Source organism: Colius striatus, chromosome 6 (assembly GCF_028858725.1).
Source record: "Colius striatus isolate bColStr4 chromosome 6, bColStr4.1.hap1, whole genome shotgun sequence".
Lineage (NCBI taxonomy): Eukaryota > Metazoa > Chordata > Aves > Coliiformes > Coliidae > Colius > Colius striatus.
The window spans coordinates 24,583,077-24,608,409 of NC_084764.1; the positions used below are offsets into that span (position 1 = coordinate 24,583,077).

Genomic DNA, 25,333 nt, shown 5'->3' on the forward strand with positions numbered 1-25,333 from the left:
TCCTGTTCTTGCGTCTCCTGCCACCCTGCTGTGTCTGCAGGTGCCCCTATGCTGCCAGTCTGGTTCCTCTGTCTGGGCTAAGGATGTCAAGACAGCTGTGCAACTTTAAAAAAAGTTTTTTAACCATGTGCTGCAGACTATACCAAGAGTAGGAGAAGTGTATTACATGAAATGATGACTCTGCTTTTCCTTGCAGACAGACAACACTAGTTGTCTATATCATGTCTCTGGTGGGAATGATAGTCTACACCTTCACTCTGAGCCTAAACCACCTCTGGGTGGTCTTTGTGACTGCAGGCATGCTGGGGTAAGTTCATCTGCAGGCTGCTTTTCTCTACATGTGAGCTGCTAGGGGATAAGCAGGGAGGCAGAGCTCATGGCACAGGAGAGACTGGGGAGAGCCATAGCCTGGGTATAACTCCTGCATAGTTTAAGGACAAAATAGTCTGCTCTTCCCATCTCTCTTGTATATGTTTCATTAGAGTCAGAGACACTAGCATGGCCTTGCTCATCTACAGCTGCCTTAAGTGTTACAGGTAATCAAGTAAAAGCATTAGGGAAGTGAGTAGTACCACAGCCCCATAGATAGGTAGGAATAAAAAGCATGTGAGCCTGGGTGGCTGTCTGACCATGCTGGGAATGATGTCTCTTAGAGTTACTTGTGGCAGATGCTGCTTTCAATGCCTCATTCTTCTAGCATCTGACAGTTCCTTGCTGACCTGGCTCTGTGCCTTGAGGCTGTGGGCAGAGGTACTTCTGGGTAGGAGGAAGACCTGTGCCATGGTGAGGGAGTCAGATGGCTGCCTAGGCTGTGACAATGCTACGGGAAACATCCTATGCTGTCAGTGAGGCATCTCAAAGGCAACATGGACTGCACTGTTCCTTTTTAAGTCTTCCTCTGACAGTTGCTGAGTCTTCCTTTTTGTGTGTTTCTTTACAGGTTTTTCATGACAGGATACCTTCCCGTAGGCTTTGAATTTGCTGCAGAGTTGACATACCCAGAATCGGAAGGAACATCATCAGGGCTCCTTAATGTCTCAGCACAGGTAGGTGTGCTGTTTTCCTTTTGCTTGCCTCTACAGGCAGAGAGATTAAACTGTAGTTCCCAGCCTTGACTCCTATTTCTTGTCCACAGTTATTATAATGTACTGCACCCTGGGACATGGCTTTTTTGAAAGCTATTCCTCCTGGCATTTCTGTGGTAGCACCCATTCTCTTTCTGCTTAGGAAAATCCATGAGGATACCAGTCATCCATCCTTCCCTTTCCAGTATTTCTCCTATCAGCCTAGGACCTGGTTCTTCTCTAGTGAGAGATAGGATTCTAGCCTTAAGGGTCACCTGTCTTCCCATCAGCTGCATGGAGGTGACTCTGGAATGTGTTTATAACCAAACTTTAGCCTGGCTAGGCCAACAGCCTGGCTGGCCTCCATGCTGTGATACTTTGGTGAAGCTGAGAAGCAATTCAGGCTGCTTTGTAATCACAGTACAGCTTGACACTGCCTTTGTTTGTTTGTAGATTTTTGGTATTGCCTTCACCATCGGCCAAGGGAAGATCATGGATCACTTTGGGACAAAGGCAGGAAACCTCTTTCTTTGTTCCTTCATGTTCTTGGGCACCATTATGACAGGTAATTAATTTTTTCAGTGTTCCTCTGTTGTGACTCTTACCCTTGGGTTTGTCATAGGAATTGAAGGGCTTTCAAGTGTAGTGGTGCCTGCAGGAATGGGCAAGACCCATATAGCAGTCCCATGGCATTGCTGCTGTGCTTCTTTAAGCATCTGGTCTGTGTTGCAAAGAATATCCAAGGCTTTTTGCCTTGGCTGCTGGCTGGGGTCTAAAAGATGGGCCTTGTACATGCAATAAGGAGTTTCTATCCTGCTTGTTTCAAAAGTGCTCTCTACCCCTTCCAGGAGACTGCTTTCTCTTGCTCACCATAACACATTCCTGTCTCCTCTGGGTCCTCTGCTGCCCCTTTGAGTCCTGGGGAAACTGATTTGGACTCTGCATGGTGACTTAACTGTCTTCACATATCTCTTCCTCCCTCGTTTCCAGCATTCATTAATGCCGATCTCCGAAGACAACGGGCCAATTTGGATCTTGAACAGACAGTGAGTAAACTTTTCTTCCATCTCTGCTGTGCCCCTGTGGTTAGCTCAGGACAATACCCAACCTCTCCCCTTTCTAGAGGCTGGCACTTTGGAGTTATGACTGCAGCTGCAATTCTCTTCCCTTAACGCTGCTACTTCTTGTCCAGCCCATGGGAAAGCTCCTTGTAGGTGTTTTCAGACAGGTGGCTGTAATCCCAGCTCTGCCAGCTGCTGGGGCCTCTCTTTGCTTACTGTTAAAGTCACACAGAACCTGTAGGCTCCAGAAGCCTGCAGAGCATCACACATCTTCATATTGGCTAGAGACAGACATAAGGACAGCACTGTGTTTGCTTTTCTCCTCTAACAATGCACTGAGCCCTCCAGTGTTTTGCCCTTGTTTACAGCTGGCTAACTATTATTCCAGGCCCTTAGGGAGGTAGTGTTATTCTTCTTATTCCCTGTCAGTTCCTTTTATTCCCTGCCAGCTGAGGTTCAGTGTATAGGACTGGAGGAAGCTAGATGGCAAAGCCCAAGTGAGCACCTGAGCAGCCTGGCTCCTCTCTGTGCAGTGCAGACAAGGCTGCTAGTTCATAAATGCTTACCAGAGTGAATGGGGCTAACTGAAACACACTTAGCTAAGCTGAGATGGGGTAAAGATCAGTCTGTTTTGATATGCACTAAACTGCTTTTATCCCTTCATTAACAGTGCTAAAGTCAAAGGCAGGAGATGAATTGTAAGGCCAATGCATCCTATGCAAGCCCTGAGGTAGCAGAGTTGTAATGAGAGGTGGTGGTGGCACTGTGAGATAATTCATAGCACATATGTGGAAGGCCCAGCAAATGTTGAAGTCCTTAGGCAGTGATCATGTCTAGTAGTAGTAGTAAGGTCTTTTCCCTTTGTCAGACACTTCTTTCAGCAGACGAATTTTATGGTTTCTCTTAAGCCATTTTTGGTATAAATACAATTGTTAAGAGCTTGCTGCTGGAGGGGAAAGAGCATTGAGACCAGAGCAAAGGTGGTGTAGGTGTCATTTCTATCATTCTAAAGCATCCAGAGCTGACTGCAGTAAGTATCAGAGGAATGTGTGTGAGCTAATAGGTCTCAGTCAGTCTAAAGCTTCACTGGCAGGTACTTCTCCCTGAGGTGTCCCTGAGATGTGAGGAAGTCACAGTGGACACCCCACCACAGCCCCAAACGTGGCCTCTACATAGCGGAGCTCACCTGGGTACTTCTCAAGCTTAAGAAACAGCCCCAGGTGCTTGAGTAACTGAAGGTGGTCTGAAGCTGATCTATGCTAACATGAATGCCTCAGTCAGGGCAGCAGACATCTAGGCTTGGGTATTGTGTGCTGCCTTTGTGGATAACTTTTCTACATGGCACAGCTGCCTTGCTCATGCCTGGGTGATTTTATTCATTTCTTTCTTTGTCTATTCTTCTTTCTTATTTCTCTGCTTACTCTCATCCATCTTTTTTGGGACGGTGACTTGTGGCTGTTGTTACAGAGACTCCAAGGCAGCAATCAGATGGATTATGGGACTGTAGCTTGTAACCCTAACCCCATCAATTCCCATTCCTGCTCACTAGCTCATACACAAAGGTAGGATAATTGCACTAATCTGCTTCTCTGAACATTCACAGGTGGCACAGGCACCAAGCCAATGGCACTTCTGGGGTGACAGCAGTGGTCATAGAATAGCAAGAATCTTTCTGGCCTTCTTGTGTACTCACTTGAGAAGAAAGACAAGATAGATTTCAAGAATAGAGTGGAGATCATTCAAGATGTCCCCTCAGATAGGGGCATAGATATTCAACTAGGTAGAGCAAAAGGAGAACTGAATTGTCAGTAAATTACTGGGGAGAGAAAGTGCAGCTATTTGAAATTACTCTGAAATTACTTCTACAGTCCAGATTATTGTCTGGAAGTGATACCAAGAGCCCTGTAAAGAGTTGGCTTTGATCTCAGCCAGGGTGCATGGCCAACTTTGAGAGGAAAATTTAAAACCATCTAGTAATAACAGAGTCATTGAGTTGGTGCCTTTTGGTATAAGAATACCTGAAAGCTATAAAGCTCTGTGCTTGTTGATCTGTGAATCTCAATGGCACTTGGCATTTTCTCAGCTGTTGCTTGGGGTGTAATGCTTTGTTACTCACTGTCTTCTGTTTTGCACTGCCTGGCTGATCTGCCAGGGAGGTTTGTGGCACTATTGCTTAGTGCCACAGCCAAAAAGACTAATAAGCAAAAGCAGAATAAGTCCATTGAGAAAGAACAGTCCTGCCAAGACTACAGGGTGTGTGCTACAGAGAGTGTGAAGCTGCCATATTTTGATGCAAGTGAGAGGAAGAGGCCCATGGGCAGGGAAAGATTTCACTCCAGGCTGAGTGATTCTGAAGCTGTCTCCATGTTGCAGTCTGTGGCAGTTTTAGCAGGGTACATGTGTGATGTTGATTTGGGACCAAGTAGTTGAAAAGCTTTAGCTGCCTGAGCTGGGTAAAACCTTCTTTGGGTATATCGGTACTTTTTAATGGCTGAAGTGGACTTGTGCAGGCATCACTTCCACTGAAACACTGTACTATTGGCTGTGTAGCCCTTTTGATGACAGTTGTTTTTTCTCTGTCTTGAATCAATGGAGGTGCAGTCCTAGTGCAGTACCACAGTGGAGGTAGGCAACTGGCTTGTTTTTCTGGAGGCCTGTCATCCAGAGTATTGGCCTAACAAGGTGTGAGTCTTCCTGATGAAGAAATAGAAATGATTTGACAGAAAACTGTCAAAACCTTTAGCTGGATGTTCAGCTGTTGAGTGGCTTTGATGCAGAGTAGGACTGTGAAACTGCCTATGGAACACACAGGGGAAAAACCCATATGCTGATTCTCACAGAGAAAGATCTTCCATTTTTAGCTGGTAGTGGCTTCTGGTGATGAAATTGAAAACCTAGAATCTGGCGGAGCTGTTGACTTTGCAGGGAGAAGAGCAATGTGTAAAGCCATAGGTGACAAGAGTCAGTGTTTATCAGCCTTGACTCTCTGCCCAGGAGTGGCAGCCTCTCAGCAGCCATCTGTTACAGCTTTTGGCTGCTATGTCCATATTGTAGGATATTTTGCCTTCTTCCTGCAGGACCTGCCTTGTGTTCACAAGCAGTTGGTCTTCTATGGGTGCCCTCATCTGCTTTTGGTAATAATTAAACAGATGTTGCTATTAGTAGAACTTGTAGTGGGAACTAAATTAGCCTAATGCCATTGTGGACACTTTGTCTTCTATTAATAAAGCTGTAGCGTGGTTCCAACAATCCACTTCCTTCTGCCTCAGTTCCCAGAGCATCAGCAGGGTTAGCTTTCTGTACCTCAGGACACTTGCATCAAACATCTGTTTTACATGATAATGAGTCTCTTTGTGGGTTGCCTTTGTTGTAAGTGTATCTGAAGCCATTTCAATGCTGTGCCTTAAGGTTTCACAGTAGTCAGCTGATTCAGCATACACATTATACTCACATATATGCTGAGTACAGCTGCACTCATCTGCTCCTGGTTTCCAGCATCCATGCAAACCTTCCTGTATTATTTCTTTGCATTATGAAATAACCATCTTTGCTGGTTTTTCCATGGTTTGTTTTGACTCAGGAGTGAATTGTTCAAGAACAGGCAACTTTTCTTTGGAAATACTTTTAAGCTTGTGTGAATTTTTAAGAAAGCAGCTACCACATAGAGTGCAGGATTCCAAAATGGCAAGACTATCTTTTTTGTTCAAACTAGGCTTTGTGAGGCCTCTTTGAAACTTGCAAATTTGATTAATGCATGTTCAGGGAACTTGAGACTACTTTGTGTTGGTCTTATGTAGCGGTAGATAAAATGCATTTGTGTGTGTGTGTGTGAAGAAGCTATTGACGATAGCACAGAGTAAGGAGTAAAGCCATTTCAGATTTTTGTCCCAGTTTTTGAATTGTAATAGAATGAAATCCTTCTGTCTGGAGTGTTACGCCACCAACAGGGCTGAGCACTGATGACTGGATGATTTTGATGACCAGTGACCTGCTCTAGGCATACAGCCACAGCAAGGGACGAGTTTGAAATAGGACAGAAGTTCTGCTGTGTCTTCAGACCACGTCCTGGATAAGTCAAGATCAGATCAGTGCCAAGTGCTTTTTTTTTTTTGCCTGTTTTATGTTTGCCAGGAGGCAGATGCATCTGATGAATTTCAGTGAAATACCCAAAACCACATTGCTTTTTCCTCCCAAGCCCAGTGTGATTTAGAGGCAGGCCTGGGGCCATAAGGCAAGCCTCTACCTTCAGCTGTAGCACACTTACTCTCTAGTGAAATATTGCCAATAAAAAAAACAATTGGAAATTTTGCATAGTAGGCACCCCATCCCCTGTTTCCCAAACTTTTCTGCTCCCTCTCTTTGCTTACTGTGTGGCAAGTAGCCTTCTCCTCCTATGCCAAAGCCATGGGCAGGCTGTTTGCATGCCATTTTCTGACTCCCAGCCATGAGAGCAGCCTTTCTTGTCCAAGGCAGTGCAGCGTTGCAGGGCTGGCTCAGCTCCTAGACCTCTGCTCTTGTAGCTCCACAGCAGGTGAGTGAGGTTCAGATCTCAGAGGTGCTCTGGGAGTCTGTTTAGGTTTGCCAGACTGCTTCCATGATGCATTCTGGTAAGGTTCCAGAAGCTTAAATGCAGCTTTCCCTTTACTGTCACCTCTGGCCCTGCTTCATGCGCTCTGCTACCCCTCCTGCTGGTAAGAGTTCTCTCTTTGCACTTTCTGGCTTTTGCTTCTGGGCATCTCTTTGAAGCTTTCCTGATCTCACTCCTCTGCTCTGGGATATTGCTGCAGACCTCTATAAAACCTTTTCACCTGCACTATGTTTAAGAGGCTACTCAAAATGAAACTGTTTCGTATCTCTTGCTTCCATGCTGCCTGGACTTCTCTTGAGCTGCACTGGGGATGTGAACCTCTTTCATGTGCACCTGATTCCTGCCTCAGATGTCAGTGAGTTAACTCAATGCCCAGGCTGTGGGAGACCACATTTACCCATACAAGTCTGCAGACTGTCTTCTGAATCAGTGACAACTGGAGTGTCTCACTGTAAGCAGAGTCGGGACTTAAAGAAATCTCCTGGGGAAAAGCAAAGCCTCAGATCTAACCCTAACACATCCTAGAAAGGCTCAGCAGAGGAGCTCATCAAGCTCCATCCAGGAAGGCTGAACTGGAATTGCAAAAGTTTCATGCAGCCCAGGGTAGGATGGCAATCTTGGGTGCCCTTGCTTTTCCTCTGGGAAATGACTCCACAGCTTCCTCTATCTTAAGGGTAAAAAAATGTAGTAGGGTTCAAGAAATCAGGCTAATTCTTCTATAGGATTTATGCAGAAAAAAGATCTTATGTATGTTTGCCTTTTGTTTCTTATGGCTCTTTAAGGTGAGTAATGAACTTTGAAGGCCTTATTGATACCAGTTTGTGGAATTATCCCAGCTATTAATCCAAGCTGGCGACAGTGAAGAAGCAGGGCAGAGGGTGCCAGACCTGAGTGGGGTGTGGGGATGAAAATACTTGAAAATGAGCAGAATCAGCAGTCTGTCTGGGAACTGAAGAGGCCCTCAGTCATGCTGGGGTAAGGATGGATCGGAGCTAGTTTCTGTGCTGAGCTTGCTGAGGGTGTGCAGGATGGAGGCTGTCTCTGATGCTTACACAGATGCTGCACTGTTCCATGGTATGAAGGAGGAGTTGCCAGTTCCGTCCCTTGCCCAGAGAACTCGCCTTGCTTGCAGCTTCACTGCTTCAAGGCTTACCTTGTGTCACAGTGAAATGTCTTCAGTGAGCTGCTGTGGGAGCTGATACCTGGACCTGTATGGCTTCTGTGAATTACCTATGGTCTGAGGACTACAACAAGTAGCTTAAGAGAGGCAGGGCTCCTACTCTGCCCTGCTGCCCCAGTGCCCCTTGTCTGGGCAGTAGAAGGGTCTGGAGAAGGAGGAGGGAACCAGGTGATTCTTTGGGGATTTCTCCACCCTAGCAGGGAGCTGGCAACGAGCCAGCATCTGACCAGCTGGTCTCTCTGAAGCCTGAGTCTGGCCACACAGGATCCTAACCATATTTATTTTTCTCTGACTTGCAGAAAGGGATGTCAAAAGCCTGCACTGATCCCATAGTCCTCGAGGAAACAAAACTGTGAAATGGAGGGGTGGCAGAGCCAGGAGATGTAGGCCTCCCTCATTCTCATCTTTGCTGCCTATACCATCCTCCTGTTACATAAACACCATGGCAGGGGTGCAGCCTTGGGACACAAGTCCAGTAAACGGCTTGTGGAGAGTGTGAAAGAGCAAAATAAGAAGAGTTGCTCTCTTTGGTTATACTTCGGCATCTTGCTGCTTTGGAGACTTTACTGCTTGGGAGGTGAAGCTGGGAAAGCCCTCATCTTACCATGTATGCTTGGAAAGGAAAAAGCACACATGGTGAGAAAAGCCATGGTTCCAGGCTAGCCCTGAGCTCACGAGGTGGCATCTGCACCTGACTGTTTCTCCTCCCACAGGTAAGCTGTGACATGAAATGCAGAAGCAGGACCACACTTACTCTGTGCACAATCCTGGAAAAGCTGTCATCTGTCACTCAGGAAGAGGGATTGCTTTGCCTTGGTGCCTGTGATGCTCTGTATTGCACAGGTGGTGCTCTATGTGCTTACTTTGCACAACACCAATAAGTGCAAAGCAGTGCATCTGCCATTACCAGCTCTGGTTTTATTAGGTGGCTGTCCTAGATGAAGCATTCTCACATCTGTGCATAAACCTCCACCCAGAATTCACTGAGGTTGCCTTGATGTTCCTATGAGGAGTAATGCAGAGATACCAATATGCCTCCTTGTGACCTGTAGGCAAGGGCTAATTCTGCAGCTTACGTTGAAGCTACAACTCAAGCCCAGCTCAACACTACACTAAACAACAGGAAGCAAACCACAAGCTCCCTGGGCTGAGGACTGTGTCTTTCTCCATAATGAAGTGCCTTTTGCATGTTGCAACACTACGTAAAACCTTTTTTGAAGTGTTAGATTGAAATAACCAGCCAAGGCTGTGTTGTTCTTCACAGCCACAGAGAAGGGTTTGAATATTATGGGAATCCAGATTTGCTCCAGTGTGGAAGCTTCCCACTGTTGGGAACAGATACCCTCTTACCAGCATTTGTGTCTCATAGACACTGCCCTGCTGTATGCTGCTGTTCTACAAAGATATGTAGAACCTTACATTCCTTCTCCTTCCTTTCCAACATCTATCCACTGGTGAAGACCTCAAGTGTCCTTTACTCAAATAATGCAGTTATGCATTTATCATTTAGGGGTGAAACAACAGTTCAACAGCAATGAGACACAAAACCTACAACCATGTAAAATGCATACAAATAATCCTCTCTGACATCATTTTTGACAAAACATTTTTTGATGGTGACATTACACAATCTTTTGACACATTAAAAAAAATCAAGTCCTATCTTTGATAGTTTAGGATTAAGGATGGGGGTCTAAAATGGCTTTTCAATAGAAGTTTTTACATGAAATAAGAACAGTTGAAGTGTACAATGAAATCTGACACATTCATATTAAATAGGTGAAACAGTTTATATCTGTCTTTTGTAATAGCCTGAAATGTTTTGCAGAATGGAAAAATCATCTTTCTGCCCAGTGCTACTGCTATGTTCTTTTCTTCCTTGTTTTTCCTCTTTCTTCTGCACATGCACTGTCTTCCCAGATAAGAGATCCTGCTGTTTCCTTCCTACCTTCTTTACACTGCCCATCTGCTTCGGGCATTATTTCATCTAGGTCTAAGCGACTTGTTCCTGTTTACTGTGTCTTCTGTAGTTACAGCTCCTGCAAAGGTGACTCAGTACTTGCCAGCTGGCTCTCACCAGTATGCTGCAAAGCAGGAGCTGCAACAACTCTCTTCCTGTGTGTATGTGATGGGAGCAGTCAAACCTAGAACTTTGTAGGAAAGTCAGGGAAAGGTGGGTTTGCTGTAAAGAGAAAGGACTTATCCTGCAGCATCCAGCAGAAAATGCTGTTTGCTCTGACGCTGTATATCCTCTACCTGCTGCTGTGTAGCTGAAAGATGGACATGGCGCCCTGTGGTTTTTCTGTCATTTATTAGAAATGGCCCCTGAGGAACACACACATGCAAGTTACAGGGGCAGCACATGTTCTCTCTGGTTCAAAGTGTCCAGTGGATCCTGGGTAGCTCTACATCTCCCCACAGGTACAATGGCAGGGAAGTCCTGGGCATGCCTAAGACATCATCTACTCTCCTCTGGGTAGGCAGTCACAAACTGACCCATACAAGATTTGACACAAACTGCTCTGGGACCCGGTCTTTGACATCATTCAGTTGGAACATTGGACAAGAAAAAATACTTGGTAATGAAGAATGATTAACAGAGTCCAACGTTGATCCATCACGGGGGCTGGTGTCCTGGTGAAGTTCATCCAAGCTTTAGTGGAAGTTTGGCAGTGAAGAGAAGAGACAACTCTGTCCTACACAGGGCCCTCAGCTTCAGTTTTTCTTCTTTTGTGACAATGCTTCTACCTCCAGGTACTGCAGCCCAATCAACATCCCCATAATAGAGAAACCTGGACAGAGATACAAGATGAGTTGTGCAGAAAATGCTAGACAGAAGATGAGGCATTCCCTCCCACTATCCCCTCCCTGATCTTACTTCATTGAGAGTTTTTTTTCTGGGGGGTCAGAGCCAAGGAGAGTTTGTGTCGGGAGGATGCAGCACTCTACTTACTTGCTATCATGAGGGGTGCCATAACTCCAATTGTCAGGGCTGCAGTGTGGTAAATGAAGACCTCGGAGGCGAAGTGAACAAGGGCCAAAAAGAAGGTGAAGAGCGTGATGTAATAGAGACTGTTGGAGAGCAGAAAGAAGTAGGTTATCATATGGCCCATAGTAAAGACACATGCATGACTGAGTGGAAAAAGAGGCAAACCTGTAAGCTGGCCTGCCTGTCCTCACTATGTCAACACAGAGGGCACTTGGTCCCTTGCTAGTGAGGTACAAAAGCTTGCTGGGCAACAGCTGAGAGGAGAATGGGGCACTGTGTTCAATGGTGCATTGAAAGTCACAGGCATTATCTGTCCTGAAAGCAGGTGAAGAGGAGAGAGCAAGGGCAGGGCACCAGTGAAGTGAGAAGCATCTGTGTACACCAAAACGAGTGAGAACTGGATGAGTCAAGAACTAGGGTGACAAAACTTAAGAACTAGGGCGACAGGACTCTGACTGACTCAAGGCCGCATTACCCAATATATCTTTCCACCTTTGCTCTGCTGCCCTCTAGGGGCCACAGCTGTGGAAAAGGAGCAGGTCCAAGACATGAAAGATACAAAAATCATTCTAAGAAATAACTGGATATGTGGTAATTGGCATTGCCATCACCCCCTAAAACCAGATAACTGAGTCCCTGCACACCTCCCTAACACATACAAGCCTAGGCAATCCCAGGACATGCTGCCAGTTCAACAGTGATTTCTGCTGGGAGGCTGGGGGAGGTGCTGACAAAAGACTGGGTTCTAGCAGCCTCTAACACTGGTTTTGTCTAGTCTGGTTGGAAATACCAGTCAGCCTGCTTGGAAATCTCCCCGTGGGGAAAAATGGCCTGCCTTCCACCACAGCATCAACCTGTGCTTGAGGCCTTGCCCTCAGACCCAGCTGAGAGTGTATGGAACTCTCAACCAGCCTCAGTCATTACCTGAGCTGCCACAGGAAAAGAAATACTGAGCATCAGTCAGACCCCTGTATTAGCAGTTGCTTAACGTCAGCTGAGGAGCAATGCCATCAGAAGATGCTTTTCAAGGTGGAGCCTTGTGACATAAGAAGTTCTGACATCTACCAATTTCTGCCTAAGCTAAGAAACTGAAATCAAATGCACTGTCTCTGCCCATGGAGGCAGAAAGAAGCAGCAGTTAACACACAAATCCCACACTGCTGTTTAAGCTTTTTAGGGGAGTGCTTGCAATCCTGTGGAACGTTGAGGAACAGATTTTGATTGCACAACTCTGTGCACTGCCCTCTGAGCTACCTGCCCAGGCTGTGACTAGCAAACCCCAGCATCCGTCGCGTGTTCTTGTACGTACGTCCGATTGTGGATGTCAATGGCGCAGAGGCAGCGGATCACCGATGACAGCAGTGTCCAGACGCCAAAGGTCCGAGCCTGGAGCCCGTTCACTGCGCAAAGAAGCGGGGAACACATGGAGACCGCGCACAGCCCTGCTCGCCACCCACCCCCTATGCCCGCCGGGGCAGCGGGCGGCTCCCAGGCCCGAGAGCAGCCGCTGGGACGGAGTCCCAAGGAGGGCACGAGGCCCGCGGTCGGAAGGCAACCTCCGAGCCACGAGGCGGCCGGCGCGGCCCTTACCGAGGCCGGGGCTGGCGGTGTACAGCTTCTCCGAGACGAAGCTGTGGTCGCGGAAGCTCTGCAGAGTGTTCCCGGCGGCGACGACCGACACCATCACCAGCCAGCTGCGCAGCACATTCAGGAACCGGCTCATCCTGCCGACCGGCGCGCAGCCCGCCCCAGGCGCCGGTCCCCGCGCATCCCGACCGCCCCTCTCCCGCGCGGCTCCTCCCGCTGCCGCTGCCCCCCCGCGCGCCCATTGGCCGCGGCCGCGCCCCACGCTAACGCCAGGCCGCCGGCGCCAATCGGGTCCCGCACCGCCCGGCAGCCGGCCCCGCCCCCTTGGCCCCGTCCGCCGGCGGGACGCGGGGGGGCGGCGGCGGTGGCGGGCCGGACGCGCGCCGCGGTGCCGCGCCTGCGCGCGGGGGCGGGCGGGTGCGCGCGGCCGGCCGTTGTTGTAGTAACGGCGAAGCGGCGGGAGGGGCTGCGCCTGCCGGGCCGCCGCGCCTGCCCCCTCCGGCGGCCTGGGCGCATGCGGCAGCGAGCATAGCGCTGAGGGAGCCGCTGCTTCAGGGCGAGGGGAGGTTGGCCGGCGGACCGGGGGCGGTTCGGGACCCCTCGGGCGCTTCCCGCCACTCTTGCTTCTGGCGCCGCCAGGCTCGGCCGCTGTGTGCTAGGTTGGGCCCCAGCTGACCCTCTGGGCGCGGCGGGCTGGAGGGCTGTTCTTGGGCCGCCGGAAGGGTTACAGGGCCCGGGCGGCGAGGGAGGCTCGGCGCCGGGGCGGCGCAGGCGTTTCCCGCCGGACCGGGCCTGGACAGCCCGCTGCGGTTCTGCGGCCGGAGGCAGGCCAGGGCAGGGACGCGCCGCAGAGGGAAGCGCCCAAGTGACTCTCGTGGGAAATAACGTACTGGAACATGATGCTTCTCCCTGACTGGGAGATGATTTACAGCCTGTAGCAAGCTTGTTGCTAGTCCTGTGAGAAATCTGTATTGACAGGAGGTGGGAATTAAGTTACCACGTTTCTCTTGCTGTCCTATTCATCTGTGCAGTCATGCTTTTAATCCTTGTTGCAGGTAACTTGCAAGATCCTTTGAATCTGCAAGAAGGAGTCTCAGAAGCTACTGAAGGTGGGCTGAATGAAAACTCCCAGAGAAAATACCAGTGGGGATGTCTCAAGATCTTGAGGAAAATGGTTCATCCTCAGAAGAGGAGGAGAAAGATACTGAAGATGGGCTGGAGTAAGTAGGAAAACACCCTCTTAACTATTTCTATCTCCCTGTGCTTCCTGCAGGATTTGTAGTAATCTGAAAAGACAGTTGTGTTCCTTACCCTCCTCCTACGTATAAAGTGGAAGATGCTTGGTTTGGGCTTCAAGTAGGCAGGCAGGCTACCTACGTTTGTAGCCTAAAAGACAACCATATTCATCAGAGTTGGTGGTGCAGCTCTTTTCTTGGTTGCTCTTAAAGTCCAGAGTTTGCGTGGTTGCTGTCACAAACCTAAAGCAGGAATTTAATTCATTATGTTTAAGAAAATTAAGGAAATTATTGCCTTTTCTTATTGTTTGTTTAGATTTTGTTTTGCTTTAGTTTTTTTCTTTGCTGCAGAGAATGGAAACCTACTGTACAGTAGACTGATATGCAGTGTTTTATGACCTTTTTTGAAGACTGTCTTGTGAATATTCAACTCCTAGACTTTTTATTACTTACTAGTGTATTTTCATCTCTGTTTAGTAGCTTCTTTTATCTCTGCTTGTCAGTGAGTTGCTCCCTTATTTGTTCCCACAGTGGAATCCCTTTTCCATTTCATCTGAATTTACTTTAATGTGGTCCTGTTTATTTTCTTTTGGATTCATTTTGTGACTAAGTGCCCATTTGCAAGCTGCAGTGACCTATGGCATGTAGAGGACTGTTGTGTCATACCAAGTAGTTGGTTCAGGCTTACCAAACTTTAGTGGATGGCACAGTCCAGGACTGCCTTCACCTAGACAGTAATTGTAACAGTGTGTCTGGATCAAATGACCAAGGGTCATGAATTGCTGTCACCTGGAGGATTGAGCCTTACTGTAAATCCTCAAGACAGGCTTAACATAAACTCCCCTCCCATTGCCTCAGCTCATTTTCCACTTGCATAAGGCTCAGGCCTGTACTGTAAATTCTGGGAGCTCCTTGAGTCTTTTCCAGCTAATTATCCCCCCATAACTGATATTTTTTTTTTTCCTTTTAGAGGTGGTAGGAGCAGATGTGAGTGCTGTGAAGTTAATTTGTCTGAGTAATAACAGTAATAACTTGGTTAAGACCACCAAGGTTATGCTTAAGAGTACTTACTTGTCCTAGCATCAGAAAGTTGCCCTTTTATCTCTCTTCTTGTCTTTTAAGTGTAGAAAGTCTTCTGAGTTTCTCCAAACCTTTGGCAGACAAAGATCTTGCACATTCTATAGACAAGTGCATCTGGGTCTCTGCCAGTCCTTCTGTTTCTTCTTACCTGTGTAGATAGTGATGTGTCTCTCAAATCCCTCAGTCTCTGTTTCTGTTGACTTTTTTGTGGTTCTGTTTCCTTGCACTTCCTTCATTAAGTAATAAGAGTTTTATTTGCTTAGGGCCATTGACAGGTTTTCTTTCTGTGATGTTATGATTTTATGTAACATGTCTTAATTTTTTGGGGAGTGTGTCCTTCACTGCTCTGAGGAGATGATAGTTTCCAATGTAGTCTTGTTGTTTTGCACAGAAATGATCACTTATGTCCTAGAAGCTGTAGCTTTACTGGCTGGCTGGGGACATTTTTGTTGCTTGCATTCCACTCTACCTGGCAGAAAGCAAAAAGGAAGAGTGCAGAGTTTTATCTGTTTTGTTGAGCCAAGCCTGTTCCAGTCTCTCAAATGCATGAGTGCCTTTTAGTGCACTTCAGAGTCCAGGATGACAACCAGGCAGCATGCACAGATTTACAGTTCTCAAATTTGAGACTGGAACCTGCACTGTAAGATCTGATTGTGAGGATATCAGCAGTTATGGTTTATCCTGAATTATAGATCCTGTTTTCAGGCTATAAGTCCAGAGAATTCTGGAAAAATTTATAGAGTTTCTCCTAAATGACGTAGTAAAATAAATACAGATTAAACAGAACTCAGACTGGAGAGAATGATCAGGAAGATTCCCTTTCTAGATGAGTGCCAAGGAGGTGTGAGTCGGCACAGGCAGGGCACATGCTCAACCACACAACCCCCACTGAATTATAGTGTAAATTTATTTTTGGGACTTTGTCAGCTGGGGGATGCCTGAAGCAGCCCTTGGGCAGGGCTGCAGGCACCATGGTGCTGGGGCCTTGTTGGAGGATGGTCAAACCTGTGTGTGCCCACTTTGCGGGGCTTCCTGTGGGCACAGTTTACTACCGTGTTTTTCTTTCTCACAACAGGGCAGGAATCTCAAGCATGTTCTAGAGGGTACCTCTAAGTCTATCCAAGGCCAATGTTACCTGATCATAGATATTCTACTTGTCAGGCATGCAAAGATAGATGACAATTAGAATGATGTATGTATTTTTCTACGCCGCAGCTGCAAGTCACTTGAGTACGTTTGCAGTCCTCCCTGCCAGTCTTCTGTTGTTTTCCCACAGCGTGTTTGCCTGTGTTCTGCGCACAGGCTGGGTGGGCAAGCACGGAGAACTGTGCATGTGAGGCTCAGCGCTTGCTTATACAGACTGTCTTGCCCTTTCAGGGATCATCCGTGTATCAAGTGGACTGGTGGTGGCTGCAGGCGGATTCCCATCTTGGTGTTTCATGCTGAAGCCATTCTGACCCATGATCGCTACTTCCGCCTAATTGGAGGTGGGTGCAACTATGTGCCAGCTTTTGACCTGAAGGCATAAGGTGGAGGTCTCTTACCTGGCTTTCCTCTGTGGCAGGGAAGAGGACAGGGTAGGAAGGAAATTACAACCCTGTCTTGTCTCTGAGCACTGAGATGTTCAGAAATGCTTGATCGGCTGGTGCTGATATCGCGTCTTGTGTCGTGACACGTGTCTGTATTTGTCCCTCCATTGGATGCTGATGTCTTTTCTTTTGGAACTGTCTACTTGCAAACTGAACTTGGAGGCCATGCTAGAACTTAGGACCAGAATATAAATTCACTACTCTGTAGCTGAGAACTTAAAGTTGATCACTGCAGTGAGTTCTGAGGGGATTTCACTGAGAAATAAAGCAGCCAGCCCACAGTGGTAAGAACGGTAGTCAGCTGTAGTAACAAATCTCAATGTGTGTAACCTCACAACAGTGAGTAGGGTCACAAGCAAAATGATTACTGCTCTGGCAGTGGTGGAGTTGGGAGACCAAACCTGGCTAGTGTCAAATAAGGGAGATCCTCTAAATAAGAGGGAGAGTTGTTATGAACAGTCAGTTCGGATTGCAAGAGTTAATACTTATGGGTGCGTACAGCTGGCAGCTCATTCTGGGTGTGCTAAGGTGGAGAAAAGCTCAAATCTACTCATCTACTTTTTGTGAAGGTGCTGACACTTCTTTCTTCTCTTGCTTATCCCTTTCTTAGGTAATTGGTGCCCTCATTTCTAATATCTATCCAGGCAGAAATGCTTCTGGCTCATTGGGGTAAGGGCTGGAGAAGGTGATTTGTGTGTGGAAACCCCTGATCCTTTTGATGTAAGTTAAAAACATACTTGAATGATGGCAGAAGCTGATGGTAATGGTAACTTGTATCCTAACTGGAGTATGGTGTCTCTTCTGCTTTTTCCCATGGAGTAGAGGCTTTTTGTGGTTTAGCAAGTCTACTGCATAGTAGTGCAACTTGCTAAATTTCCTTGAGCTTTGTCTGGTCCCAGTTTATAACATTTCTTGCTCATTTCTTTAGACTTATTTTTATTGATAGAATATATTTCCTGAGATTTAATCTAATCTTCATCTCACTCTTTTCAGTTTGAACAAATTCATGAAGTGCCTTCTCTAAGTGATTGATATATATTCTAGCATTGCAATTTCTGCCTCTACATTCTTTCAACTCCTTTGTGAATTGCCACATCCTTGTATATGACAACTGGTCTCTAGTCTTGCTACTTGTTTTCTGTTTATCTTACACCTCCAGTGCTTCTCATTCTGCTTGTTTTTTATGACTTTCTACCTGGATAGTGATTATTTTTTTCCCTTGTCCTACTATTTTTGCAGTTATTTATGGGAGGATCAGTACTGGTGAATAAGATGTGAACAAAAATTCAGTGTTTTATGTTTTCAAGACCTGAAAAGCGATCATAGAAACTAGTCACGCCAATGAAGGACATAGGAGAGGATTACTTTTAGTTCTGAATGGCAATTTTCAATAGAGAAGAAAGAGCTGAATCATGTTTGAAGTATGATAAAACAATCTATATAAAGAGCTGTTTGGGGAAAAAAAAAAGTCTGGGCATTTGTTAGGATGTCCTGTGTTTTATTTTGATACTATAGGGTTTAGTGTGCAGCAATATTATACCTAAGGATTGATGTCAATTCAATGCCATTGTTGGAGTTAATGCCCCCAGATGTGGACAAGCATTTCCTCTCCCACTTTGCCCATTATGTGTTGCTGCTGTGTGAATGCTCCACAGTACATCGAGTGCAGCTGTATTGTGCTGCGTCCTATTGTCCTCTTCTCTCTTCTGTGTTGGCATAGGTAACTTTGGTTTATTCTTCTGGGTGCAGAGTGTAATACCATGTCTTTTGTCCTCTTAACAGACCGCTACCACTTGTCCTTTAAGTTCATGCGAACAGCCAGCCATCTGGTTCGAAGCATTCTGACTGCTCATGGTTTCCAAGAGGTGAATGCAATGAACTTAAGCTCTTACTATGTGCTGGGCTAAGAGGTAGTGATGACGGTGATGGTTTTGGGTCTTTCTGTGTTCTGTTTGCTTCACTGTTTTTGTTTTGTTTGGTTGGTTCTTAACTCAGCAGGGTTAGAACCAGGAAGTTGCTGTGGACTTCCTTGAGGTTTTGTTTTTTACATACTCTGCCAGCTAGTGAAGAAATACATTGTGGTTTTGCTCTCTCAAAGGAGAACCCTTTAGCCTCAAGCCTGCAAAGTTAGGAGAAAAGGGATGCTGAAGTTGGGTCATGAGTGCAGATTTTTTTTCTCTTGGTTTTAAAGACCTTTGAAGATCTGAAGGATTTAATGTCTCACCCCTTGCAAGCTCACAGAAACATTGATGTAATGTTTCTCTCTAGCATCTGTCTTACTTGAAGAAATGTCCTGTATGGTTTGCAAGGTGGATCTTCTGAATAACACCAAGTTAAAGAATTGGTCTCACAAGCTTCCTGAAGAGATCTAAAATACTTTACAAACTGGATTTAAACAGTTTATAAAAAGAACAAAACCACAAGTTTGTTTAGAAAAATATGACTGTATCTTAGGACAGGAGTGTATCTAGAGTTGCCCTAATAGTAGAGATGGATAGAGGACATTGTATTATAACTACAATTGCTTTGATCTCAGACATAAGATTACAGTCTGTAGGACAACTGGTAGTGCTTTTCATTAGTTCTATGTTTTTGTTTGTTGTGTTTTTATGTTGTTTTTTAGGTGCATCCTAATAGCAACGATTATAATCTTATGTGGACAGGATCACACGTGAAGTCCTTCATGCTGCGTTCCCTTACAGATATTCAGAAGGTCAATCATTTCCCTAGGTAAGGCCTTGAAATCATGTTTTGCTGAATGTCTTTGTGGTGGTTTGCAAAAATCTGAGCATGGATAGCTCTAAACAAAATAGAGTATACGTGATACTGTAAAGTCCTGATGCACTGTGCCAGTGCCACACACTGTCTTCATTCTTGATGGTCTTTGTGGTTTTGGGGAGATAGCATGTGAGTTGAAATCCTTGTCTGTAGCCCACATACTTGATTTTTTTTTTCAGTATTTGGTGGTGTAAGTAAAGTATTTGAGGCTTTTGGGTTCTTAGAGATAGTTGTATTTAGCTGCTAAAGTTTGCAAACACCATTATAACAGTTTACAATGCTTCAGCCTGTCTTGGGAATTGCAAGAGATGATGGATATTAATATAGCTGTAGAAGAGTGACAGTTAAACTACAGAGTAATTGCAGATAGATTTCAGACATCTGACAGGGCTACAGATGCTTTAATAACCAGGATGAAGAGTTGCTGTAATGTCTCTTTTTATATAAGGAAAAAATAGATACAGCCTCTTGTTTTGGAACTTAGGTCGTATGAACTGACACGAAAAGATAGACTGTACAGGAATGTCAGTCGTATGCAACTGGCCCATGGTTTCAAGACATTCCATATCTTACCACAGACCTTTATCCTCCCGACAGAGTACCAGGAGTTCTGCAGTAAGTGAATGGCTGATGATGTCCAGACCAAAGCAAAATAACTGGGAGTGGGGTGGCAAGGTGGGAATAACTTCTAATATCCCAGTCTGTTGATCATGACAGTAGTTAAGGCAACAAAACTAGACGAAAGACATTGGAAAAAGCCCACATGACTTCTTTGTGTAACTTCTACTCTGCTGTTTACTCTATGCCTGGCTAAGCCCTCAAGAAGCTGATGTGGTCTTAAAAGATTTTTTTTGTGCACAGTGTTGTTGATGATCAGCTTCACAGCATCCCTGACTAATACCTGGGAGCACTGGCAAGAGAAAGGTAGGATAGGACAAAGAAATGAATCTATCAGAACAGCAGAATGGGACTTTTACTGGATGCAATATTCTTGATCCTTGCTTCTTTATTCTTGCAAAATGGAAAATGTTTCGGGCTTGTGTTGTTTTCTTGTAACCAGATAGCTATTCTAAGGACAGAGGCCCGTGGATAGTGAAGCCTGTGGCCTCTTCCAGCGGTCGAGGTGTCTACCTAATAAACAATGTAAGTATTCAGCAAAAGAGGTTGTGCTTTACTAGCTGGCAAAACTATGCTAGCTTCCAGGTAAGGGGCATGGAAACATCTAACCAGACAGTGGTCTTGCTCTGGATTTCAGTTGCTGGTGAGCTGCTAAACAGCCCTGGGCAGCTTGCAAAGTGTGCAAGTGCTTACGCTGTGTAATCAAAACCACTCTGTTTCTTTTTATGCTGTGCTTAGTTTGCAACCTGTATGATCCTTTCAAGTCTTAGCTTATTAGAAGCGTGTTCATGCTCCCCGAGGCCATTCAGGAAACTGCTGCTTCATGCTTTCCTTGTGGCTGACAGTAGATTGGCCCTGGGAAGATTCTAGAAGTCTCTTTGTTTCTCTATGTGACCTAAGCAGTCTTCAAAGGATTCCCTTGTCTCTTCCCCTGGAAAAGATGAGTTAAAATGAAACCTTATGTAACACAATAGGAAGTGTTATCTAAAAGCCCATATGCTGTTACTGGAGTGTAATGGGGATGGTTCTTTGAATTCAATGTGCTGGTTATAGTGTCTTTTGCACTTGTGGGTTTTGCAAGTAGTTAGGTTGTCATATATAACAACTACACCTTGGCAGCAGTCAAACATAAGAGGAGAATCCAATAAATATTCTCAGCACCAAAACTGTCTGGTGAGTCATTTTGTTTTCACTCACTCTAACCCCTTTAGCCTCCCCTGTACTGAATGGGTCATGCTATCTCATGTATTCTCTACTTGGACCATTTCCCATAAAATGAGGGAGCAATTCACTAAGTGTATGAGGTAAGTATTTCCAGACTGGCACTCAGCTTTTTATTTATTTGAGACAGAGAGGAATGAGCTCAGGCTTATATGGCAGTTGGCCATGAACTGGGGAAAAGACCCTTCTGGGATCCATCTCCCTTTTTGTATGTCTGTTCCAGAAACAGTTCAGCTAGCTTGGCCTAAAGACTTCAGTTATTTGGTGTTATGCCATTAAGGGAGTGTCTTCTAGAATCTCCTCGCAATAGTGTTTCAAAACAACAACAACAAAACCTTCAACAAAACAACAAACCTCTGGATTACTCTGATCCTTAATAATACAGGCTGTTGCTTTTGTGTGATGAGGGTAGTTGAGCTTGTTCCCTCACGTTGTGTGCATGTAGTCTGTGTGCCTAGGCTTCCTGCTTCTTGCGCTGGTGATGTGGCTGAATTCATGCAAAATTGTATAAAGGCAGGATGACAAGGTTCTCTTGGCTCTTGCAAACTGAAAGGAAGAAAATGTTTTGCGAGAAACTGTTTAGTTAAAACTGATTACAGGAAAAAGGCATCTGCATACAGCAAAAAGTAAAAACTTTTTCAACAGATGCTGTGAGTTTGCAATGGATATTTGTCATAGATAAAGCTTTCTGTTCTGAGCTACAAGGGTAAGTGTCTTCCTGGTGCAGTAGCTCCTGCTGTGAGGTGACCTCAGCAGAAGATATTTACTCATGTAGTCAAAAAAGCTGGATACCAGCCCAGGATCTAGCTAGAAAGATCACAAGTAGAGCAGTCGTTTTCACTTGTGACTTCCTCACCAACTGTAGTTATATACTACTTCCAGTGTCTTCTGAACCCCTCCTCCACATGTTTAGTTAAACACTAGAGAAGCAAACAGAATGGCTGTCACTTCTCTGTGTTTGTGGTGGTGGTGGTTTGGGTTGTTTTCCCTGCCTATTTTGCATCATTGACATGCGGCTGTTAAATCTGTTTTCTACTCTAATAGGAACTTAACTGGAAGATTCAATGGACAGTTTCTTTTGAAATGCAGTAATTCCCAGGCTTTTGGTTACTATCTAATTACCTTAAGTATATTGTGACTGACAGTGATTTGGGGTTTGGAATTTTTTCATTTTGCTTTTGTTTCCTCTCTCCCTAGACATAGTTGTTGGTCCAGGGTGGCTGTAGGAGGGAAAGGCTGGAAAAAGTGGTAGGTTTGATCGAGTCATTCTTTAAGTCTCCCATTTAATCACTCCCGGATTCTCTGTTCTTCTGTAGCCAAACCAGATTGTCCTGGAAGACAACATCCTGGTTTCTCGTTACATCAGCAACACTCTGCTCATAGATGGTGAGTGTGCTCAGGAATTTTTGTTTTCTCTTCCCCTAGTCCCACTCCTGAGGATTTCTGCAATCTTTGCAGGAATTCAGTTGAATAATTGAGTGATTTATCTTCTTCTAGTACCAGAAAATATAATTTAGAGAGTTCCTTAAGATATGGAAGCTTTTCAACTGGGAAAGCTTCAGGCACCTATGTCAGCAGCAGATAATGGTTTATTGCTTTCAGAGTCTGAAATTCCTCCACTGGATATGACATCTCAAAGGTATTTGCAGTCACTGCCTCTTGACAACTGTGTTTCAGATTTCAAATTCGACGTGCGCCTCTATGTGCTGGTCACATCCTATGATCCACTTGTCATCTATCTCTACGAGGAAGGATTGGCCAGGTAGGGGAGGCTGCTTCTTTTTCAGTGTGCCAGTGCTTGGTGATCCAGAGATGTCTTGGCTTGTATCTGTACTCCTGACACCATAGCAAATGAGGAAGGTGCCAGTTAGGGAGTTCTGCAGAGCTTAAATATATAATACTTCATTGTGCTCTGTCCCATCGGTTTTCTTTACATGGATTATAGGATCTTTAGTAAGGCACTTCATTATATATGCAATAAGAGTTAAAAAAATGCTTTATTTGTGAGGAATAGCCACACATACTGGGTTCTTCTTGACAGCTCTTTGGACTTGGTGCCTTTGTGGCCCTTCTCCAACCTTCAAGGTGAAGGGTATATAAACTTTTTCAATTTCTGTTTCATTCCAAAGTCAGAAGCAGTTGGAGACCTGTTGTTGACTGTACTTGTTTGTTTTAATACTTTCAGCTGGTCTTCTAAGTTATAGGCCAGTATTTGTATTTTCTACAATCAGGTGAGTTTAGACTAGTTCACTGTTCTTGCCCTGCAAGACGTCAATTCTCTTGCATGTAGGTCATGAAAGATACTTAAGATTCCCAGGAGGAACACGTATCTGCCAAAAATACCTGTTTCTTCTTATCATGGAAGTTTAGCTGTCTGTAGTAACTAATGAATTTAAAATAATTACCTCTGAATTTCCAACAGACTCAGAAACTGAACTGTAGTGGTGTTTGAGCAGAGAGTATTGTATGACTCTTTTCTGCAACACTTTTAAGCAATGCTGAACTTGTTTTATGAGCACACACCTGACAAACCCAGAATTAACATCTCCAGACTTCAAGCCTGTGTGACTCTCTTAGGCTGTTTCTCAATCCTACTTGTCTTTATCCAAAGCAGATATTTAATCCAAAAGGATATATTAATAATGATTTCACAAGAAATATCCTCCTTTAAATTGATTAACAGATCCCCTTGGGTATGTTACATGTCTCTGCCTGTTTCCCTAAAGCGTGGGAAGCTCATATTGGTCAGTGGAGAACTTGACAACTCTATTCACTTAAGAAAAGGAACCTTAAACTTGGTTGGCGTACAAGACTTTCCCATAGGAAACAGCATAGTTTCCTGTAGTTCCTATTATTGTATGCTACTGGAAAGTGAAGTAAGAAACAAGATCATTAATTGTGAATATGAGTAGATTGTTAGGATGTTCTGAAAATGGGTGGTGCATAGCAAACATCTAAAATAAGATTTGCACCATTACTGTCTTAGAGGTGTCTGTTGATTCTGTTGTAACAAAGGAGTTCACTTCTGGGAAAATCCATCCGTGTAAGAGACAGTTGTGCTACTCTGGGATCAAGTGTGCCCATTTCACGATAGGTGGCATTGTTGCCTCTATCAGTAGAGTAACATGTTCTGCTCTGTGGGGGAAGTGTATGTGGGGATGTCCTGGTCACATTAGAGATCTGGGGAAGGAAATGGGGAATTAAACAAGTGTATTCTTTTAACTGAAATACAATGATCAGACAGTTCTAATGAATCCCTTAAAAAATAATCAAATTATTTAGGTGGAAAGGGAAGCCTAAAGGTTTTTAGTCCAACCTCCTTCTCAGGACAAGACCATCTTCAAGGTTTGGGCAAGTGATCTATGATCTTGTACCATGAGATTTTGAGTATCTTCCAGGAATGGAGATTCCATAGCCTTTCCTGGCAATCTCTTCTGTTGTTTGACCATTCTCACTGTCAATGTGTGTGTTTGGTTTTTATATCTAATCGGAATTTCCTTTGTTGCGATTTGACTGTTGCGTCTTGCCCTTTTGCTGTGCACCTTTGAGAAAAGTCTGGCTCTGTATTTACAGTCGTGTTATGGAATTGAACATGACAATTAGATCTGTTCGTAGCCTTCTTATCTGCAGGCTAAATAATCCTTTTCTCCTCAGCTTCTGCTTTTTCATCATGATTTTCAGCACGTTTTAATAGCTCTTTGCCAGACTTACACCACTTACTCAATGCTTCTACTTGTACTGTGAGGCTTATAACTGGACATGATTTCCAGATGTGTGTCCATTGCTTGCTAAGCACTCAGAAGTGCAGCCTGCTGGATGCACTTTTCTTGATACAGCCCAGCATGTAGTAAGCTTTCATTGTTGCAAAGGTGAACTGCTAATTGGTGTTCAGCTTTCTGTCCACCAGAACTGCTTGTCTGTTCTGTAGAGCTGCTTTCTATCCACCCAGCCTGTACTTTTGAACAGGCTTATTCCTCTTGGGTACAAGATTTCTACAGTTACTTTTGCCAAAGTTTGTGAGGGTTAGCCCATTTCTCTAGCTTTACAGGGGCCATTTGAGTACTCAGGTCTTGAGGCATGCTAGCCACTCCTCTTCCTTTGTCCACAGAATCATTCATGTCATCTTATAAGACAATCAGGAGGCATCAGATGTGATTTACTTTCAGGAAAATTTGTGCTTGTTATCAATAATCGTTTTATCCTTTGTGTGCCTGGAAATACCGTCCTGGAAGATAATAGTCCAGGAGCAATTAACTGGTAGCAGGCTCGTAGATCACCTTGGCTATCTTAGGTAAAAGGTCTATTGAAACAATGATCTGATTTCTTTGAGTTTGTGAGACAGT

At 45.0% G+C, this 25,333-nt stretch overlaps 3 protein-coding genes across 15 annotated transcripts in view; 2 read left to right on the forward strand and 1 right to left on the reverse strand.

Moving 5' to 3' along the window:
* Nucleotides 1-9,683, forward strand: part of FLVCR2 (FLVCR choline and putative heme transporter 2) — a 36,151-nt gene extending 26,468 nt beyond the window's left edge. For 2 of the 4 annotated variants that reach the window (XM_061998537.1, XM_061998539.1), the window contains exons 6-11: nt 197-307; nt 941-1,046; nt 1,518-1,629; nt 2,055-2,110; nt 3,593-3,687; nt 8,193-9,683. In XM_061998537.1, the coding sequence (XP_061854521.1) occupies nt 197-307; nt 941-1,046; nt 1,518-1,629; nt 2,055-2,110; nt 3,593-3,687; nt 8,193-8,226 (514 nt within the window). In that variant the 3' untranslated portion in view covers nt 8,227-9,683. The remainder of the gene's footprint in view (nt 1-196; nt 308-940; nt 1,047-1,517; nt 1,630-2,054; nt 2,111-3,592; nt 3,688-8,192) is intronic. The other 2 variants (XR_009818945.1, XM_061998538.1) reach the window with 2 other exon arrangements.
* Nucleotides 9,684-10,187: 504 nt separating this feature from the next.
* ERG28 (ergosterol biosynthesis 28 homolog) lies at nt 10,188-12,666 on the reverse strand. Of its 2 annotated transcripts, XM_061998540.1 has the most exons (4): nt 12,473-12,666; nt 12,192-12,282; nt 10,847-10,965; nt 10,524-10,685 (listed from the first exon to the last, which is right to left on the reverse strand). In XM_061998540.1, exons 1-4 carry the CDS (start codon nt 12,603-12,605, stop codon nt 10,609-10,611), a joined length of 420 nt encoding a protein of 139 aa, XP_061854524.1. In that variant the 5' UTR covers nt 12,606-12,666; the 3' UTR covers nt 10,524-10,608. The 2 variants fall into 2 exon arrangements, with proteins under 2 accessions (XP_061854525.1, XP_061854524.1); XM_061998541.1 differs by lacking the exon at nt 10,847-10,965 and having other exon boundaries at nt 10,188-10,685.
* A 260-nt stretch (nt 12,667-12,926) lies between these two features.
* The window catches only part of TTLL5 (tubulin tyrosine ligase like 5), a 140,974-nt gene continuing 128,567 nt past the window's right edge, over nt 12,927-25,333 (forward strand). For 6 of the 9 annotated variants that reach the window (XR_009818935.1, XM_061998318.1, XM_061998321.1 and 3 more), the window contains exons 1-8: nt 12,927-13,689; nt 16,162-16,271; nt 18,156-18,238; nt 18,997-19,103; nt 19,636-19,766; nt 20,212-20,294; nt 22,307-22,376; nt 22,668-22,752. Coding sequence is in view for 8 of the 9 variants with exons in the window: in XM_061998318.1 (XP_061854302.1) it covers nt 13,619-13,689; nt 16,162-16,271; nt 18,156-18,238; nt 18,997-19,103; nt 19,636-19,766; nt 20,212-20,294; nt 22,307-22,376; nt 22,668-22,752 (740 nt within the window). In the remaining variant the exon portion in view is untranslated. Of the gene's footprint in view, nt 13,690-16,161; nt 16,272-16,983; nt 17,094-18,155; nt 18,239-18,996; nt 19,104-19,635; nt 19,767-20,211; nt 20,295-22,306; nt 22,377-22,667; nt 22,753-25,333 lie in introns of those variants that run through there. The other 3 variants (XM_061998316.1, XM_061998317.1, XM_061998323.1) reach the window with 3 other exon arrangements.